This window comes from Leptinotarsa decemlineata, unplaced genomic scaffold (genome assembly GCF_025532065.1).
Source record: "Leptinotarsa decemlineata unplaced genomic scaffold, Ldec_3_MD MMD2_P_RNA_scaffold_5, whole genome shotgun sequence".
Taxonomy (NCBI): domain Eukaryota; kingdom Metazoa; phylum Arthropoda; class Insecta; order Coleoptera; family Chrysomelidae; genus Leptinotarsa; species Leptinotarsa decemlineata.
Window position 1 is genome coordinate 11,401,782 of NW_027412532.1, and position 16,019 is coordinate 11,417,800.

Sequence of the window (16,019 nt, forward strand, 5' to 3'; positions counted from 1 at the left end):
AGCAAAATTATCGAAATAAAAACTCATCAAAAAATGTAAAAAAAAAACATTTTCCCTCAAAATACCCACATTAAAATTTTGATTTTGTTCTGCCCACAACATTTTCAAATCATTATTTGTCATTGTGATGACCATTTCTTCAAATATAACTATAGAATCTCAATTTTGAATTAGAACCATTGCAAAAAATTTATATATGTCATTTTTTATAGAAACTCCCCAACTCATTTTAGTTGTTCTTTTATTTCTAGAAGCTCATCTTTTCAGTAGGACATAAGTGTAATTCTATTCGTACTAGATCTTTTCTCTTTAAAGATGAATAATTCGCTTAAATTCCTGCAAAATTCTAATGTATAGTTAAATGGTGAATAATATTTAAAGGTCAATATAGCCTGAAAAAGATAGTCACACTTTATTGGATTTTTTTACAAAAACGAATTGATGAAATATATTTTTTGATTAGAATAAATTTCATAGTATGACTTTTGCATTTAGAGGAAAGAAACATTTTCTTGAATGTTACAAGTTCCATTGTTGAAAAAAAATGTAAGCTGATTTGAAATCTATGGAAAAACAAATGAAACGAAAATGAATGAGATGTTGAAATCATTGAAAATACTGAAAATAATCGGACCGAAATATTCAGATGAGTTCAGAAATTATGTCAAGAGGAAAACATTTTGCCAAAATGAATTAGTAATGAGTATAAAATCTTGAAAGATATAAGAAAGCTAATTTTTAAAGAAAATCAGTTGTTGCGACCATAAATGAAAATATAATAATGAACCCATTTATTAATTTATTTACACGAATCACTACACACTGTAGTATATGAAAGCACCAGTATAAAATTTTGTATGGAAATACCCAATTTCAGCTTCTCATTAGCACTGTTTCAAATATCTAGATCGACTCAAATTCTTGCATATTTTTCATATTTATCGAATATTTGTTATTGGAATTTTTTTCTGTATGTATTATTGGAGAAGTCGATATTTAAAACAAGAATTTACGTGCATTAACGTTCAATCTTCATTTCTTTGGATGTTTTCCTATTCTCTATGTTTTCTTGAAGAAAAAACAGATTAAAATGCTCGTTTTCCAAAAAATATATTTCTGGATACGCCTCTGACTGAATATTTTTCTACAACAGGAATAGTAATTATTAAAACTTTAATATATACATATTTCATTTTACAGAATTGGTAAGCCCCTGATTTTTATTTTTGAAAACTTTGACACTGCTTTACAACATTTGAATCATTTTTTAAATAAAAAAAACAACTTGATTTACTTCCAATCGTTCAGACTGTACTTCCAAAAAAAGGAGAATATGTAATGTTTTTGTATAAAATGTTTGGGAAAGCACATGATTGGCAGTAAAAAATAACGAAATTTTCTTTCTCATATCAAACTGTCAGACTGTCAAATAGTATGAAAGTATTGATTTGTTATCAAGCAGTAAAAACAAATTTTTCACCTTATAGACCAAAGCCAAAGAAAAAACCTAACTGATTGTACTTTCTAACCTAACTTATTGAGAGAAGAATATATTTTGATATTGTTTAAGTTCATGAATGATCAGATTTCTCTCTCTCTCTCTCTTTATAGTCAGATGCCTTTCTCAAGGCATCTGACTATAAAACAAAATCCGAAATGTTGCCTTATAGTAGATCTAATTTTACTATTTTTAATAAAAAAGCTGCCTTGAAAATGAAAACAGCGTTCTCTGTTCTTTCACTTGTTTTATTTTATTATTGATTTTCTTCCAGTCTATTTCCGATATCACTCTTGAACGTATAGTTTAGCTATTATTTCAAATGTTATTGAAAATTAATAACTCTTGATTGGATATCATTCGTATTATTGGTATAAATATTAACATATCATTTCAGTAAAATTAACTGCTTTACTCCTATTCACATTTTGATTTTGTATGTACTTAGCTGTTAGATTTTATTATAATAATTGATAGTTTTATCAGAATACTTTATTATGCAGAACATTTCGGGGAATGTTATTGCTACAGGTTTTTTGGTTGAAATTAGGTTTCCCGATGGATTATTGCATTTCTATTCTGTGAAAAGTTATCTACTAATATGACAAACTAACATATTCAAGTACTTGAACCAATGTTTGTACTTGTTAAACAAGTGTATTGCTAATCATATGAATCTATTTAACTTGTTTCATAAATTGTTGTACTTGTCAAACAAGTATGATGCTAATCAGACCAAAGTTTCTTATTTTGAGCGTTTATTTTTGATTCCAAAACTATTACTGGTATCTGTATACTATTACTGGTATCTGTCAGATACATCTCCAGAAATTCTCGTTAGATAGTTTTTTCACAGATTACATATTTGACAAATGGTCCCTCTTCAATTTCTGAACAAGTTGAGGTCCAAAACAAGCACCGCTCTCAAACACCAGAAATGCGACAGACTTGTTTAGCAGTACTTGTTTTGAATTTATTCTACGCCAGTGGTTCCTGTTCAACTTTTCAACTAGTCAAGTGAACATATTCAATTTTTTTAAAATGGAAAGTTTCTGGACACATTTTATTATAAAACTCCTGTTATTCAATTATCAATTGGCATGTTGGAAGGTATAAATTATAAAAGTGCTGTACACATTTAACTCCACTTTAAAAACTTTTCTTGTAAAGAAATTGGGAGGAGGGACATATGGTTATTTTACTACCTTACTGTAAATAATTATTAGGATTCTCAGTTATAAAAACAGTCTGTTGAACAATGATAAATGAAAATATTTTCCTGAGTGCAAATACAGATAATGCTATTTTTGTTTTTCATCTTTTTCCAGTTTAATAATTAAATGAAGATCAGGTTACCAGTTGAATATTATTTGTAAATAGAATCTCTAGGAAATAATTCGACTGCAGCTTACTTTTTCAACTAGTTGTATTGAAATATCATTTAATGATGTTACTAGTTGAAATAAATATTACTCTTTATCGTCGAAAAATAAGTGTTTTTTAAAAACATAGATGGTTTCATCTCTATTATTATGTATAGAAGGGTTAGAATTTCGTTTTGTTTTTCGTCTCAGACTTGAGTGTTTTTTTATTTATACTGTGTTTTTAATAAAAGTTCAAAACAATAACTCTGTTTTTTTCTAAAGACCAACTTCTGTCTAGAAAATATGGTCCAGATGCTAAACCTGTTGCTCTATACAAGGTATAGTGTAAACTCTTTTGAAAGGTGGACTACCACCAGGTAACAAATGTTTCTACAGTATTGATCTTTCAACCAGCCAACTGTAGCTCTCCTCATTCGTTGATTGTTTTTCACAAATATGTGAACTTTTCCTTTACCAATTCAGTGCTTCGATGAATTTGTGATCCAACACCAGAAAGCCTGCCCTAAAAAGAACAATCCTTAAAAGTGAGTTCTGGCATCTTTTCCTACAAAAACTTCATCTATGGGACCGACAGAATACTTGTTCCCCGAATATCAAGTATACACGAGGCTCCCCAAGGCGTTCAATTGCAAACACCGAACGAGAATCATCACTGCAGCTTGGTACCCTTAAGCTCGGTAGGCATTATTATGGTGCCGATACACCAATCCGCATTCTGTCATTCCATTGGCGGTTTATACACAAGGAACACCGACGTAATAGTGTCAATTGTATAGGATATTCATTTACCTTTCGGGTATGATACATTTAGATTAGGTTAGGTCCACAATGAGTGGGTCTATTCGACCCTCCACCGCAACTCGCAAGGGTTTATTGTGGCTCGCAATTATTCACACTCGACCAAATAAACCCAGCTTTTTAACAAAGCCGATTAGTTTGTATGATGAATGGTCTTTCAGGTCAGATGGTAAGAGTACGGCTCTGCCGAACTCTTAAAAACTTGATTCGGTCCCCAGTGGGGTAGGCACAAAGTATGTGCTTAGCTGTTTCATCATTTTCCAAACAGAGGCGACACACACTGTCTTCCGACAGTCCGAGTCTCTGCATATGATGATTCAAATGACAGTGACCTGCAAGAAGGCCTGTAAGACATCGTAGTTCATCCCTACGGTTAGGTTAGATCCAAAGTGAGTGGGTCTATCCTCCACCGCAACCCACAAGGGTTTATTGTGGCTCACACCAATTCACACTCTACCAAATAAACCCAGCTTCTTAACGAAACTGATTAGTTTGTATGGTGAGTGGCAGGCACAAAGTATGTGACCTGTAAGAAGCCCTGTTAGACATTGTAGTTCATCTCTACTGTTTGGTATCAAGCTCCGAAGGGTAAATAAACGCCTTGGAGTGAGCCAATCTTGGCAGATTTTGTCAGAAGTCCATAAATCTTCTTGCTATCCAGGCAATCAATCTTTGTTTGGTAAAGCCTAAAGTGATGCCAATGACAGGTTTTGGTCTGATGGAGGCGCTTGCAACATCCTCCTTTGCAAGGGAGTCAGCAGCATAGGATATCATACACTTACTGAGACTTGGCGAATATTTTTATTTTCAATATCCATTGATTTTTTCAACTATAAAGTATTTTCTATAGTTTTCTAGTTATGAAGGGAAATGTGGAAAGAAAACGAAAAATTCATAAAATATATTCACTTCACCATGTAACGAAACAATTTACAATTTTCAAAATCAGTCAATATACTAAGATTGATAGACATCGGACAGAATAATACAAATCGAAAAATATGATATTTATTGATTTCTGTCTTGCCGAAACTTCTCGAAAATTAATCAATATCACATGAGATTTTCAGGTATAAATTATGAGTATTGGCTTACGTTTTCCTCTTCTTGCTATAGATTGCTCTCTACTTTTCCATTCTCATTAGATTCGAAAGCTTTGTTAACATTACCCTCAAACGTCCTTTTCCTTCTCACACTCTTTCTCAGCTTAGTTCCCCCGTCAAAATGTTCGGTAATCTCAAATAGAGACTTTCCCTCTGTTTCTGGCAAAACAAAATGTAATACAACGGTTCCCACAATACCAACACAACCGTAAAACCAAAACACTCCTGGTAACGAGAAAGTGGCTACCATATCTTGGAATAGTTTGTTGGCGAGGAAACCAATGACATAACCCATTCCTGCGGACAAACCGGAAGCGGTAGCTCTAATTTCATTGCTGAAAAGCTCTCCGATGAGGATCCAGGGTAGGATTTTTATACCGAGGTAAGTGAAGAAAGCGGAACCAACAAGGAACGTGACTGATATCCATCGATGTGGATATTCGTTAGTAGTCGCATTGACTACTACAGGCTCCGTCATATAATTAATATTGTTTAAATGTGCGTAGGTTCCAATTATCAAGAAGCAGATCCCTGATGCGAATAGAGAAATGAAGTTAATAACCCTCTTCCCAAGGAAACTGATTAGTGTGACGCTTAGTATACACCCTAGAAGTTGCACCAGTCCCATCAGCACTGTTGAGTAATACTCGCTTAGTGGAGCTTTCATTGCTTTGAATATTTTGATTGCATAGGCCTGGAATGGGGTATTTCCATTGAAGTGTCCTAGAAAGAAGCCCAGCATTATCAACAAGTAAGGCCGAATAAAGTTGCGTTTCGCGAAAAGTTTCACAGTTTGAAGTTTTTTCGCAAGACTGTTTTTTGTGCAGACATTCTCCTTTGTCTTCATGTTGTGCTTGTAGAGCTCTTGGAACTCATTTTCGATATTGTCAATGGTTGTCCATCCCCTTAGCCATGCTATACTCCTTTTAGCTTCATCGTATCTGTTTTTTGTAATGAGCCAAACGGGCGTTTCAGGTATGAAAATGAGCGAGGTGAAAGATATAATTGGGATAGCGCAGTTTATGAATGTTACCGTTCTCCATGAAAAGAATGTACCCAGAATGAACTGGCTTAAGATTCCTATCACAACAGACATCGTGCTTGTCGTAGAGAGCATTCCACGTAAGTGAGGTTGGGTTATCTCTGCGACGTATGTGAGAACCTGAAAATGAACAAACAGAAGCTATAATAATAATAGCTAATATGAGTGTTAAAAGTAAGGTTTTATTTTGTGACTGAAAAAGCGAAACGAACGTAGCCAGTTAAGCAATTTCACGACTTAGAAACGTCGAAGGAAATATCAGCGAAACCGTCTTCCCAGTCTATCTAGAAGATAAATCAAAAATTTAGAACTCGTCACCTTTGTGGAGCAAGTTTTCAATGATAAAGTCGAGTGCGCTCGTTTCAAATGGTGTTAATACAAGCAAATATTTCAAGGTAATAATAATAATAATATAATACGCCCTATGCTCCGGGGGATATTGAATCCGTTGTGGGGAACGAGAAGTGCCGAATTTTTTGGAACTATTCGTTCCCCACCCTCAGACTCATACAAGCTAATAAGCCTGATGTAGTCCTTCTCGACCACCAGACCAAGACGATATTAGGGTGGAGTTTTCAGCTACTGGCGGGATGAATATCGTCAGAAAAGAGGAGGAAAAACGGATAAAATATCGAGATTTTCTCTTCGAACTCCGCAGACTCTATCCAGATCACTCTGTCAAGATGGTCGTTCTGATTGTTGGAGTCCTTGATGGAATGATGTCTTCTCTACTCTCGAATCTCAAAATCATACCGGCCTGCCGCACTAAGGCAGAAATCTTAGCCGCACAGATGCAGAAGGCTGTCATTCTTGGCTCACTTCGTTTGCTCAGGGCACATGATTCTCGGACCCAATGATCACTTACCCCACGGTGTGGGGAGTGGTCATTGGTTGATTATGCTGGCGCGCCCTCCCGAATGTATCGGGGCTTCGGGGATAGGGCCTGACCAGCGCACACTACGGTGGAAAAAAAACTTTATTCACAATGTATACACAACGTATAAGAATATGTAAGTACATGAAAATATTTGTATAAAAGTAAGTATGGCCTTCATGGAGTAGAAACTACAAAACATTTTATTGAATTTGTGAATTTGGTGTTATAGTTAAGCAAATTATATTTCGGCTTGAGGTAAAATAGGCCGATTAAATACTAGACAAACAAAAATTAAGAAAAATAGATAAAACCTTAGACAAATATTACATGTTCTATAAGAATAAAATATTAATGTACAAATAGATGAAATCTTAAACATTATGGATAAGATTATGCTACTTACAATACAACTTTGGGATAAATTTGACTAAGACTAACTTATTTGACTCTAACATTCTTAAAGCGGAAAAATGAAAGTTATAGGTCCAAAAAATAAAAAAACTCTTACGTTTAAACAAACCTAGAGGTTTATAAATGAGGCGTTAGATGACAAATATTTGATGATAAAAGTTGCTACTCTTTTCGGAATATATAGAGCCTGCCGGCGTGAAGAGCTGTGCCATTTATCAATAAAATACATTAAATTAATGAATAAATCATTGGTTGTTCAAATTTCAAATACAAAAACGAAAATAGGTCGTTCTTTTTGCATTGTTGGAAAAACATTGACTATTTTAATAAACACGCCAACCCTGTTATAAACACGTTAAGGAAAATGAACTCTACCATTGCTGAGTTTCTAAACCTCCCGGGACTAAAGGAATATGCAGGTAATTGTTTCAGAAGGTCTTCTGCGTCTTCGCTAGCAGTATCAGGAGCAAATATAACCGATATTAATAAGCACGGAGGATGGAAGTCTACAACAGTAGCTGAGGGTTACATCCATCAATCTAATCCCAACAGCTAGCTCCCTCGTTACTGTATCGTCCTCTTGTTAATGCCCATGAAATTTTCAACTCAGTTCAAATATATTACAAGGCTCTTCAACATCGCAAGGTATTAATATCAGCAGTTGTTCTAATTGTATTTTTCATATTAATGTTCATAAATAATAATGATAACAATAATGTAATTAATATATATAAAAACATTTGTAAAAGAATTTAATTGTATCTATATCTATTGTTCATAACAAAACTTCCTTGAAAATTGAATAATTATGTTTTGTTTATTGCTATTTGGTCGAAATAAATCATGTTAAAAATACTTTCAACACGCTACATCATCTTTTAATACTTTTAAAAACCATTGAAAATGTTACTTTCAATGACAGTTGTACAAAAACATTTTTTGTTGCAATGAAAATTTAATCAAAGTAGGTAAACCTGGCATTAATATTAAACTTATGATTTACTTAAATTAATTCAATACTCAGATTTTTGAACTATAACTTAAAAAAATGAAATTGACCACAGTAGGTTGATTAGTTTTGGAAATATCTTTGGTAGTCTACATATTTACTGATGCCGCGGGACATATCAAGAGGATGCTGTAATATTTCCAAAATATAATTTATGAAGAGAACAAATAAAATTGGGCCAGTTATACTACCTTGGAGAACACCAATATTATTTAAATTTACATTTAGACAAATGAATGTTGGGGGTACCATTTTTTGAGTGACATTCATGCTATAATAAGTGGTTTGAACGAACGCAAAAGTATATTAATTATCATGGAGATTAGTTTGAAAAACTCTCAGTCGCAAAATTTACAGGGTTGGCCTCGTATGTGACCATTTTTCAAACATTGAAATGAATAGGTATATTACTTAAGCTATTTTTAATATATCGTCATCGCAGCGGGACGAATTTATTTTGTAATACATATGTACCTAGTGATTTATAAACTCTAAAAAAAAACTGCCAGAATCTTTTTTGATGTCAAAAATTTCATAAGCAGTGCCTACTTAACGGAACGCATTACAATTTTGTAATCTTGGAGATGCATGCGAAAATGGCCTAGTTCTAAGGTAATTTTGTAGTATCAGAAAAAATCGTTGACAAAAAAATCAGTCAAAAGAGTTACATACAAAATTTCATGAATTACTTATTTATTTTAGGTAGCCTGACAATGAGATGTATTGAAATTTCATAAAATTCAATGTGCAGTGTATAACATTCACCAATTCGTGATTAAATTATCTGACTGTTTGAGAAATTAACAAGTTCTTCAAATATTGCATTCTAATCATGATCATGATAACGTCTTACCGCTTTTACAGTATTTCCTACATTGTATCAAATGGCTATTTTTGAGTTTTCACCATTCTGTCATTAAGCCACCTATATATTAACTTCACATACGTGTACATGTGAAACAGATAATCCTATGTGACGCCAACAACAGTTTTCAAGATTTCTATAGACATCGAACGAGCAGACACTCTGTATACTGCGAGACAATACTTTTCATTACAATGCATAGAAATAGTAATAACATTTTTATCTCGGTCATTACAAATACTATATACCTATTATAAAAACATTTAACGAAAATCCTCAAATTTTCCTAATTGCCAAAGAAATTTAAAGAATTATCTGTTGGAATAATTTGCAAGGTTACTAATAATTACGAGATAGAGAAATTGATTGACAAAGTATTTGTTAATCACCCATGGGTATTCGGTCTTTTTTGGTGGTTATTTACCTAATACTGAATACTTTTCGTAATAGATGTATTGATGCAAATAATTTCTGGCTCTTGAGATTGCAAAGATTACACAGGTCTGCGATGAAAAAATTGTAGGATATTTAACTAGTGATTTTAACAGTATTCTGTGTACAGATTACGGAAAAAATAGATAAGTCACAAATTTCCCCTGAAATTTTTTTATTAAATGGGTTTTTAGGTTCGGTATGGGTTCGATTTTTCTGTATTATATAGCCTATATAAGCGGTAAATTTAGTCTGAATTATGGCGCTTTTATGATGAACAAGTTACTACACAATGTGAGTGTATATCTCAAAGAGAGCCTAAATCACAGTGATGAATGTTATTTTTGTTCTTGTTCAGTGCAAGGTTTCAATTGAATGCAAAACTAAAAGAAGGAGTCTTCATCGGGCCTGACATAAAAAAAACTTTTAAAAGATGAAAGCTTTGTCACTAAAATGGAAATGAAAGAAACAAAATGCCTGGAATTCATTAAAACTTGTTATAACAGGCATTCTTGGAAACAAAAAAGACCCAAACTACAAAATTTTGGTTGCTGAATTGATACAAAACTACAAAATGTTGGGCTTCAACATGAGTGTCAAAGTCCATTTCCTTCACTCACATCTCGACTAGGTACTTTCCCGAAAATATAGGGGCTGTAAGTGAGGAACAAGGAGACCGGTTCCATCAAGATATAAAAGAAATGGAACGCAGATACCACGGTCGGTGGAATGCTAACATGCTGGCAGACTACTATTGGATGTTAAAAAGGAAAAATTCACAAGAACACAAGAACGAGTACCATTTTGCATTTACTTCATGTTGAAATAATAAAAATAAATCCACAATTCCTCGTTTTCTTGTACTTTTTCAATTATATCATCCTTATTTTGTAGGCAAACCTTACGTGATAGATAAAAACAAATGTCATTTTTGAAATTCGCGCAAAAAACTACATAAAGATCAGTTAACGAAATCAAAACAATTTTTTTTAAAGTTTTTTTTGCAGACCTGTGTTACCCACTTGCCTGGTACAGCAGTTTCTATATAAATGAAAGTGGTAATTTACATAGAAATGTCAGGCTTAGTATGTTGTGCGGACCATTTTGAAACGCTGGCATGTTACGTTGATGGTTTGTAACGAATGCAGTTTGGAAGTGTACATAATTTATTTTTAGGCGATGTAAATGAAATAAAGGTAACGTGTTTTGAAGAACTGAAATTATGTTACATAATCTAAAAACATTATTTTTCTCAATATGTACATGTTGTTTTATTTTATGTGTTCTTCAATGTGAACGTTCATTAATGAGCATCACCAATTTTATATTCGAAACATGATAAATAAAACTTCCTATGTGTTTATACCACTTGTATTTGTAACTAACGTTACTGCAGTTCCATTCTATTAGGACATTTTCAAACGAGCATAATAAGAAACAAAGTTTATTGTATTCGTTTGAAAATATCATTGTAGAACGAAGCTGCAGTAAGTTCAGTTACAAATACAAGTGGTATAAAAACATAGGAAGTTTTTGGGAAAGAAAGGTTTCGGCTTTGTAATTCTCCATCTTGATACAAAAAATGTGGGAATCTTCAAAAAAAAGAAAGGGAGCAAGCAATCAATTTAAAAAAGTAACTAAAAAGAACTTTCAGACACAAACTGAAACTCTCGAAACAGCTACTTTTATATAAACATTGAATTACAAAAAAACTTTCGAAACAAATACTTTTATATGAACACTAAATTATACAAAAAACTTTTCTTTATTCAGTTTGTATTCCTAACATTCGTAATGGGATTGAATCAGATATCATTCACAGAATTCTTACACAATATAGCAAATGAAAGAGGTAAAATTTCACTTACATGGAACACTGTCATCTTTACTGGTGATGTTTCGCCGTAAGACACTTGCCTCATCAGCTCTTCAGTACCAGTACTACTTATGTCATCGATGACAGTACGTAATGACATTCATTCGCTTATTTGATTCAATCTCAGCCAAAGAAATCTCGTTCGAATTGAAAGGGGTATATTTTTAGGAGAGGTGAATTTTTGGAAAAGAAAGGTTTTTGGTTTTCTACTTCTCCATCTTGATATAAAAAAATGTGGGAATCTTCAAGGAGATCATCATGAAGATGATAAATAAAACTTTCTATATATTTTACCACTTTTATTTGTAACTAACATTAATGCAGTTTCTTCCTATAAGGATATTTTCAAATTAATACTAATTGAAAATGTTATTATAGGACAAACATCTATAGGTTTCATCTGACGTTTATTAGGTACATACTTATATTGTTAAATGTTAAAAGTTGTTGTAAAATATATTCCTGAAAATTTCAAGGTAACTGATTTAAAATCACTTTGTTTATCGGACATAGACATGATAAATTTCCCGAAAAATTAGTTGTTAAAACTGGACACATTTCTCTATGTGTCCCAAACTGTCTCATTTTGACTTTAACTTTATTATGAAGCTAAATATAAATGTTTTTAATAAATTTTTAACACATAATTTTTTCAAGTTGAGCGGTGCCTATGCGAAAGTAGTGATTCACATCGGATTTGAATCGCTGGAGATTAAATCTATTTTGAAAAACGTTCTCAGGAAGTTTATTCCACATAAACGCAGTTCTCCTGCTTCATATACCCCTGAAAATGAATAGTTTCACCTATACAAAAAAGGTTTTGAATTGTCTATAACGTTCCAGAACATTCCACATATTGGAATGTGTCACAATAACCTGGGATGTTCCTAAATGTTCCTGACTATTCCAGATTTTTCCGGTATTCCAGAATACCTCTGTGAATTCCCCAAATTGTTTTCAATGATGGAGTGGTAGAAAGGCAAAAAACTTTTTCACACAAAAAACTAATCTCACGTAAAATATCCTCCTTTTTAATTTAAATGCGGAACGCTCTGGAATACTCCCGAATGTTCTGAATTGTTCTATACTGGCCTGGAAGGCAATGAAGCTGCTGACTCTCTTACAAAGGAGGGTGCTGCAAGCGGCCTCATCGGACCAGAACCTGTCATTGGCATCGCTTTGGGCTTTGCCAAACAAACACTGAACACCTGGATGGCAAGAAGATTTATGGACTTCTGACAGAATCTTCCAGGCCTTCAAGGCGTTTATTCACTGATACCAAACAGTTGTTGGACTACAGTAGGGATGAACTACGATGTCTAACAGGCCTTCTTACAGGTCACTGTCATTTGAATCATCATATACAGATACTTGGACAGTCGGAAGACAGTATGTGTTGCCTTTGTCTGGAAAATGATGAAACAGCAGAGTATATACTTTGTGCCTGCCCCGCTGGGGACCGAATCAGGTTCTTAGAGTTCGGCAGATCCGTACTCTCACCATCTTTCCTGAAAGACCACTCACCATACAAACTAATCGGCTTCGTTAAGAAGCTGGGTTTATTTGGCCGAGTGTGAATAGGTGTGACCCACAATAAACCCTTGTGGGTTGCGATGGAGGGTCGAATAGACCCACTCACTTTAGACCTACATACCTACCAACTTATATAGGGAGGAAATAGACATAAATTAAATTTGGCTGCCTGTTCTCAATTGCACACAAGTATCGTAATTTAATCCAACCAATAGGAACTAAGCCACGCCCACCACCTATGAGATATAACCGAAAATACATTCCAATAATGTAGTATCTGCTGTGAAAATAACCCGAGTACTTCGTCCTTTCCAGAATCTTCCGGAATTATCTGTGCTGTTATGGAATGCTCTGTTCTAAGAATTTTCTAGAAGGATAACAGTTGAAATTAGAACGTTTTTACTTGAACGAAGGATAGAAGGCTACCACAACATATAACCCCCTTGATGGTTTCATTGTGAACTGGGATATTCAAGAATGTTCCAGTTCAATACCGAACATTCCACCTTCATGATGGACGAGCTGATGTGACAATATGGCAGAAAAAATGTAGGCATACATTTTTTCAAGGACAAAACACAAGCACTACAGAAAAATTCTCAAGACACTCTCAGAGCGGTGCTTGTGCGAAGGTAGCGATTCACATTGGATTTGAATCACTGCAGATTAAATCCATTTGGAAAAACGTTCTCAGGAAGTTTATTCCACAAAAACGCAGTTTTCCACATGAAACAGTTCTCAAACAATAAAGTTCGAGGTTTACTGATTTGAACCTTGAAACGATGAGCAGCCACAGTTCGTCGCGTATTTCTGATATGTACCGCTCTTGGTGGAATGAAATGTGCCAAGTCACTTGAACACCTCCATGGAGGCAAATCCAGGCTATCAGGGTTGCATGTGATGTTGGCGTCTCCAATTAGGCGGATGGCTCTTTTTTGGATGGAATCCAGCAACTTCAGGGTATGTTTGGGGGCAGAGCTCCATACATGAGAACAATACTCCAAAGAAGGTCTTATCTGAGCTTTATAAATCATCAAAAGTTGCTGAGGTGTGTATAGTTTTCTGGTTCGGAACAGTGTTCCAAGCTTTTGAAAAGCAGCCTTTGCAAGTTCAGCGACATGATTGTGCCAAGACATATTGGTGTTAACCCCCAACAAACTTATCGGAATTGTCTAACCTGACATTATCATATCCGGTTCGGAGACAATTACCTTCGTGGAGAAAATCGATTCCAGGGTTTTTGTGACATTGAATTGAACCTAGTTGCTTTCACCCCAATTCTAAATCATTTCTAGATCCTCATTAAGATATGCAACCTCCTGCTGCCGGTAAAGATGTGCCTCCGTAGCGATGTCCTGGAATCTAAAGGTAATGACGAGTCAAGTGTGCTGTCGTCAGCAAAGCAATATATTGGATTCTTGTTTTTTTCCAATAAATACAATAAAAATAGGTTTGAAAACGGTATGGATCCCTGAAAAACACCAGCTTTGATTGTAAAAGTATTCGAGAGGTATCCATCGACGGCCACTTACAGGGAATGTTCTTTCAGGAAGCTGAAGAACCATACACAAAAATGACACAACAAGCCATAGCATCGAAGTTTGGTCAGCAAACTTTCATGCCACACACGGTCAAAGGCCTTAGAAATATCAAGCGCAACAGCTCTTGATTCTCCATGTTTCTCAATTGCGTTATTCCAAATATGGGCGACATATGATAGAAGGTCGCCTGTTCCTGTTGATCTTTGTTTCCGCTACTCGTGAGAGGGCGGTACGAAAGCTAGTTGAAAAAAATTCAGTCGTATCTAAAACTGTGTCAACGAAGAATACTTTGAAAAACAATTTGGTTTTTGTCAACTTTTTTGTTATTTTCCATAAAAAGCAAACCCTGTATCGAATTCAATTGATAAAATACACATAATAATAGGGGAGCCCAAGCGGGGATTTCAGGATTTATTGAAGCGCGGCAGATTAATATACAGGGGGATACCTTGTACCCGGTTAAGTTCCTCCACCAAATATGAGCCCCATATATAAGGCCGCCCGTGAAGGATAAAGATCAGATTAGTAAAAAAATAAAGATCATCAGAAATTCTCGAGCGCGGCAGATTAAGGTAGGGTGAGTTAATTACATGATAAAAAGTGTATATTCCAGTAATCTGACAATTTGAGAGTGACGTAAAGAAAGGGGAGGGCATCAAAGTTGTAAAAAAAGTCATCTCGACATTCTCGAGCGTAGCTAATTTTTTTTATTGTGAAGAAAATAATTCAAGGCTATCGAAAAATATATAATTTGACGATTTCCGCAAGCCGAAATAACAAAAATTCGTCGATAAAGTTTAATGCGTGCAGCTGTGTGATAACTATATTTCCCTCTCCGCGTTTCTATTCCTTTTTCACTTTTTCTCTATCTATTACTCTCTCACTCCGTCCCCACTCTGAATTCTGTTGCCATGACGCCATCACATCTGATCACAGAGACTCGTTCGTGATGAAGATGATGATTATTTAATCAATTAATTGATGGATGTAGCCGTTACTACGTGGTAGGAAATCATAATGTAGAAAAGAGAAATTAAACTTTCTACGTTTTTTACCACTCTTATTTGTAACTAACGTTACTGCAGTTTCGTCCTATAAGGACATTTTCAAACTTATATATTGTATAAGTAACTGCAGTAACGTTAGTTACAAATAAAAGTGGTAAAAACATAGAAAGCTCCATTTCTATTTTCTTCATCAATTAATCAATTGATTACCTATAAAAAATTGAATTTTTTGGAGCATTTTTTTTAATTATTTATTTATAAATACAAGTATTCTACTTAAAAAACATACACTTATTTAGTTGCATGCTATTTCCTGAGCTTTTCAATTAATTAATTTCAATGATTAAAAAAAAAAATTTAAAAAATATTTTTTGTCAGATTAGGCGAATCCCTCTAGATAATTGTCAGATTATGAAACAGCACGTCTAAAACATAAAGATGAACCATATATATCCTAATCTGACGCGCTTGAGTATTTCAAAATGACGATTTTTTATTGCACATTATAATAATGGCCGCGAGTTTGCGTCAGATCGAAATCGACAGATTATTGAATGAGAGCTTTTTTTTGGTGCACTCAACACCCCTTCAGAAAATCTGACGCGCTCGATTAATTTTTTTTTCATTTCTAACCCTTACGTA

The 16,019-nt window shown here is 34.2% G+C and overlaps 1 protein-coding gene across 1 annotated transcript in view; it reads right to left on the bottom strand.

The window, feature by feature from the left end:
• Positions 1 to 4,567: 4,567 nt before the first annotated feature.
• LOC111514635 (facilitated trehalose transporter Tret1) overlaps positions 4,568 to 16,019 on the bottom strand; it is a 36,159-nt gene continuing 24,707 nt past the window's right edge. The window contains exon 4 of the mRNA XM_074169545.1: positions 4,568 to 5,946. Within this exon, the coding sequence (XP_074025646.1) occupies positions 4,792 to 5,946 (1,155 nt within the window). The 3' untranslated portion in view covers positions 4,568 to 4,791. The remainder of the gene's footprint in view (positions 5,947 to 16,019) is intronic.